Source organism: Trichomycterus rosablanca, chromosome 2 (assembly GCF_030014385.1).
Source record: "Trichomycterus rosablanca isolate fTriRos1 chromosome 2, fTriRos1.hap1, whole genome shotgun sequence".
Lineage (NCBI taxonomy): Eukaryota > Metazoa > Chordata > Actinopteri > Siluriformes > Trichomycteridae > Trichomycterus > Trichomycterus rosablanca.
The window spans coordinates 1,238,384-1,244,095 of record NC_085989.1 but is presented as its reverse complement, the minus strand read 5'-3'; the positions used below and the strand labels follow the sequence as shown (position 1 = coordinate 1,244,095).

The window sequence follows — 5,712 nt, the reverse complement described above, 5'->3', positions numbered from 1 at the left end:
TGACTGATCCACTCATACCAGCACAACACACACTAACACACCACCACCATGTCAGTGTCACTGCAGTGCTGAGAATCATCCACCACCTAAATAATACCTGCTCTGTGGTGGTCCTGTGGGGGTCCTGACCATTGAAGAACAGGGTGAAAGGGGGTAACAAAGCATGTAGAGAAACAGATGGACTACAGTCAGTAATTGTAGAACTACAAAGTGCTTCTATATGGTAAGTGGAGCTGATAAAATGGACAGTGAGTGTAGAAACGAGGAGGTGGTTTTAATGTTATGGCTGATGGGTGTATATGCTGACCTGAGCTCAGCCCCACTCAGCAGCTCTGGGATGAACTGGAACACCAACTGATCAATCAGTGCCCAAAACATTAATTAATTAATTTATTTATTAGGATTTTAACGTCATGTTTTACACTGACAGGACAGGTAGTAACTCGTTACACAAGATTCATCAGGTCACAAGTTTAATATCAACCACAGTCATGGACAATTCACCTCACTTGCATGTTTTTGGACTGTGGGAGGGAACCGGAGCTCCCGGATGAAACGGCAGCCTGGGTAACTAGTCCGTAAATTCGTTGCTTAGCTGCAGCTGAAAGCCTTCGAGATGTTCCTTCAGTCTCTGCTTGACATCTCCACCCACCACTCGTACTTTAATCTCATGGCAGTTCTGACCAGCCCCCAGTACATCGTTCCTCAGCTCTATGAGGCCAGTCTCAACGCTCAGGAGGTCGTCTGGCTGACGGGCATCTTCTGCCACGGGTACAGTCTGGGCTTCCACGTTTGGAACGCTGCCTTCCACAGCGATCCCTCCCCTGTCCTTGGCGGAAACCGGAACCAAAAACATCCTGCACAGCCCCTCGTCTTTGGTTTGCGCCGCACCGGAGTCCGCGTTCACGTCCTGCTGGAGAAGATGAAGATGCAGCATCTGAAGGTAGGCGACTTTATCCGGAGGCAGGACTGTGGCTGCAGGCTCGGGCAAGTTCTCGCCGGGCGTTCTCCTGCGGGACCTCCTGCGAGACGCGTCTTCCTTGGGGTCCTCGTCCTCCCTGGCACGTCCGCAGTAAAAGCAGTACCCCTCCTCGTCGTCTGCCCCGGCCTCCGGCTTGCCGGAACGTCCCGATCCCACCAGACGTTCCTCCTCTGAGAAGATTTCCTCCGATGCGCCCTCCAGCTCCCGCTCCTCCAGGTCAGATCTTGTAGTTCTCCCAGTCTCGGGAGGCCAGCTCATCTGATCTAGACCTTCCCTCTTTTGGTCCTGGATATGAGGCGACGTTTTCTTAACCCGACCCTCTCTGAGGCGCGTGAGCGTGAGTCGGAGACGGTTTTCCCGCCGGCGGGCAGCGCTGAGTAACCGCAGCGCTTTCTGTAAGCTGGAAATGGCTTTTTCATAGCTCCTGCGCCACACTAGCGGGTAGACCAGGGCGTAGCTGTGCTCTTTAGCCACGTAAAAGCCGTCGGGTGGAGGGAGGCGCCTCATGTAGCAGGACGGAGAGGGTGGATTGACGGTTAGATCTAGAGGTTCGTCCTGGGCTAGTGATGGAGCTGGATTTTTAGGTAAAGTCTTGGTGCCCTCAGTAACACTTTGTACCGGAGGCTCTTCGATTTGGGTCTCTTGAGTCCCTGAGCGCGGATCATCAGTGCCGGTCCCGCCGCTAAAGAGAAAATTCTGTATTAATTCAATCTGAAAGGCAAATTTTTAGACAAAATTACTAATAAACCTTATTTTAGGTTTTGTGTGTGGGGTGCGTTTCGTACCTCGTCTGTTTTTCCAGCGTTTTTTTCCGAGGTTTACTTTTTCTTCTGATGATTCGGCAGGACGACTTTTCAACCTTGGTGGGAATGGCGTCATCTTTAAGTCTGTGATATCCACTGCAGGAAAATAAAGAAAAATCAATATATATATATTTGATATTTGATGATGGCTAACCCTCATCAGTGTGGGAATCTGATCTGAATCTGCATCAGTGTGGAATAAGCGTCAGATCCAGGGTTACAGCTCCACATGTATCTGTCTTTATCTGGATTCTCCTCCCTGTTTCACTTTTAAACTTGTGTTACAGCTCCAGCTTCTGAGAAACGGTGAGAATCAGAATCAGCTTCTCCCAGAGTCACAAAAAAAAAGCTTAACGTGGTTTAATGTAGTAAAAGAAGGAGACAGGAGCACTAAACTTCTCTTCATTATTACTGCTCATAAGTTCCTCCACTAATCACATTCCTCACTCGCTGTTTAACTACAGTAAGTCACGCTAAGCTTTGTGCACCGTCGTCACACTTCATAGGAAATAACGGCACAGCGGCGCAGAAGTGGTTTATCACTTCTTGTGTGAATGCGCCTGTGCTGAAGGGAATACGGTATTCCAAGATCGAGCATCTCCGGCATTAAGAAGCGTCAGGAAACTATAAAGAAGTAAAACTAAAGTGCAGCTTTTATTGTATTTTTATTAGGGCTGTCAAACGATTAAAAATTTTAATCGCGATTAATCTCAGAATTTCATATAGTTAATCGCGATTAATCGCATTAAAAAAAAATCTGTGTAAATGTTATAGAAAACAAGGATTTTTAAGTGAAATGTTACAATTAAAATGGTGAACACATTTTATGCTAAATGTACTGATGTTAAAAACTGCTGGGACAAGAGAAAACTGTTTTATTCACTCACATACTAGGCAGTAATACTATCCAGTGGTTTAATGGACGTTTCTACACGAACTGAGTGTGTTTAGACTAGGGTGGCCAGATTCATAGAAACAAAAAGGAGGACATTACACCCCAAAAAGCCGGACATCATATTAGGAACAGGGGGACATGATACTGCAACACACAGAATGAATCCAGAACCCATATAACAGAGTTTTTGACCAATTTAAGCAAGAATTATATAACAAATGACTGTTTTACTCACTAAATGTTGTGTCTTTTCATATTTAGGTCCGTTCATCGCTGCCTCAAAAGTTTACTTTTTGGCATTTTCACCACGTTCCTGATCATGAGAGCTGAGTGATTGACTCAAGTAGCGGTGTTTACAAAACAGAGAGGGCGGGCGAAATTCAACCACCCAATCACAGACTAGCATTTAGAGGGCGGACCTTCTCCGATTGGCCAGTGGTAGCTCTATAAGGAGTCAAATGAGGCTGTTAAACCAATGAAATACAAAGCATTTGTTTCGACATGTACCTGAACCAATGGTAAATAATATTGATCAAAAATGAAACCAGTTCACTCCAAAAGGAGGATTTTTAAGTGTCCGTCCTAGCGTTACGTGAATGGAGGACTGGCAGCTTCTTTATTATGCAAGTGCATTACTACGACACTACGACGCTCGGTAACATTATGTTAACAAACCGCAAATGAAAAACGGTGGCAAGTCCGACATTCAAATGTTTGTTCTACCAGTCAAGTCTCAACATGAACTAGAATTTGCGTTAACGGCACTAATTTTTATAATCGCGTTAAATTGAGATTGCGTTAATGCGTTATTATCGCGTTAACTTCGACAGCCCTAATTTTTATTGATGTGTAACTGTTAGTAATTGTATTTCAGTGTGTTTATATTATATTTGTGTTATTTTCAGTGTACAAGAGTCAAAAACAACCTCATTATTTTACATGAGACTAAAATATCTGCAGCTCCACGGGACCATGGACGCATTAACAGGTTCCCCAAACATCCTTATGGAAGAAAATACCTCGAAACTCGACGCCACTCCCAGAATTCAAGATCCCACTGTATAATCACTACAGCGCCCCCTGCACAGTACGCAGGTAAACGCTTTAATCCAATAAATGAACCGTTAGGTTGTACTTTTCGCTGTTGAAATCCATACCTGACTCCGGTGACTTCAAAGCTCTCGGGGGTAAAATGTTTGGAGCAAAAATAGACAAAGTCACTCTGGGGCTCCCACTGGCCTACCCCTCCTGGTCCTTTGCGACGAGAATTGAGGATCCAGGTATCACGGCGAGGGTCTCCTCTCTTCGGCAACCTGAGCAGATTTCAAGACATGCACCACATTATTTTAAACCTCGTTATGCAATGAGACGGAATCATGCTGAAGGTGACGGAGCCTCCTGAAGTTCTCAGGAACTAAATGATCAAAAACCTGAGCCACAACATCAAAGTCAAGAAGACTTGTTTCACTATCAACATTCCAGTTCATCCCAAAGATGTTTAATTGGGGCTGAGGACGAGGGTCTGGGCCTCACTTTGTGCACAGGAGAACATACTGGAGCTGGAAATTCCCTTTACCTGGAATCACTGGGCGCAATGCATTAACACACCCCAATCATCTGTATGTACACACCCGGCCAATCGAAAGCACCAATGGGGATTCGAACCCTGTATCCCAGAAGTAATGGGCAATCGTAATTTATCATCCTGCCACCCAGGCACAGAGCAGGAACGTTATTTTATAATATTTATTATTAGTTATTATTAAACGTCTCCAACTGTTAGCAACATGTGTGTGGACTAAACACACGGAAGTTCATCCACACAGTCCTGACCGTATACTGTATCAGACGATTACATATCACACAGTCTAGGTGCTCACCTGTGAAAGGTAACACCAGCGACCCGAGCTTCTTTGGTGTCACGTGAATTGCAGCCACCGGCAGAACAATGTCTGGGCATCTAGAGGAAACACGAGTAACAGATATCGATGTTAGTGGTCAGATACAGAAAGATCGTCCACAGCTGCCTGGAACTGGGATCAAATCCATAATTTACTCCTTATAATAAAAACAGAGTGATTAATAAAGTTTACAGTGAGGGGAAACAACAATTCAACTACTTTTCAAGTGCAAATATATACTTCACATTTACACCCACCGTGCCTTTTAACTTCGTACTTATGAATTCAACTAAAATAGGTGTAGCATAGGATGTTATCTAAAGAAATGAATATTAAAAATATAAATATTTACACACTTCAAGTGTAGCCTATATACAGTAAGTAAGACTATCACATGCAACCTTCGACATCACTGGTCACATCTATTTACCTGCCAGTGCTGAAGTCTAACAGAGTATGGAGAGACATGCTATGAACACCCCACCACTAGTGCAGGTGCCTCAATCAGACTGTACAGTGGCATTGAACCCCAGTCGACCCCCCCTCTCCCAGCCACAGCCAACTGTGCCTGTGTTCTGGATGTAGAAAAATTACTTACACAGTAGTTGAATAAATGTTTACCCTTTTTTTTAAATATATTAAATTAACATACCTTTACGATGTTAATGTATAAAGAAAGAGAATAGAAAAAATTGCGTAATTGACATTATATGCGTAAATGTTGCGCAGTGCTGATGCTCAACATACAAAAGCCAATATAAAAGTAAAGTGCAATACTTTTATCACAATTTATCTTAGATATAGACTATTAAATTGTTAGGAAAATTATGTAGATTATTTGTTATTGGACATTTTATTATAACTGATACTGGAGTATAAGTGTAAAATAATTTACGGCATATTCGTGATTAGAAGAATGAAGTTAGCTTGTCGTTGCTAAAGCTGCTATTTCTGTTCGGTTTACACAGACTTCTAAGACATGAGGCTCTTACACAAAAGAAATAATTGATTAAAAGGTTTCTGATCTAATTGTAATTAAAATAGGTGACTCTGGTGAGTAGGAACGTATACATGTTACCGTTAAGCGTTTCGACCTCACGAAGATGGCGGCCTTCTTCTTCCTCCACAGCG

The 5,712-nt window shown here is 43.5% G+C and overlaps 1 protein-coding gene across 2 annotated transcripts; it reads right to left on the bottom strand.

Moving 5' to 3' along the window:
- Positions 1–377: 377 nt before the first annotated feature.
- On the bottom strand, positions 378–5,712 carry thap7 (THAP domain containing 7). 2 transcript variants are annotated; one of them, XM_063009464.1, is made up of 5 exons: positions 5,660–5,712; positions 4,561–4,640; positions 3,838–3,993; positions 1,768–1,881; positions 378–1,664 (listed from the first exon to the last, which is right to left on the bottom strand). In XM_063009464.1, exons 2-5 carry the CDS (start codon positions 4,638–4,640, stop codon positions 572–574), a joined length of 1,443 nt encoding a protein of 480 aa, XP_062865534.1. In that variant the 5' UTR covers positions 5,660–5,712; the 3' UTR covers positions 378–571. The 2 variants fall into 2 exon arrangements, with proteins under 2 accessions (XP_062865534.1, XP_062865540.1); XM_063009470.1 differs by lacking the exons at positions 3,838–3,993; positions 4,561–4,640; positions 5,660–5,712 and adding an exon at positions 2,916–3,078.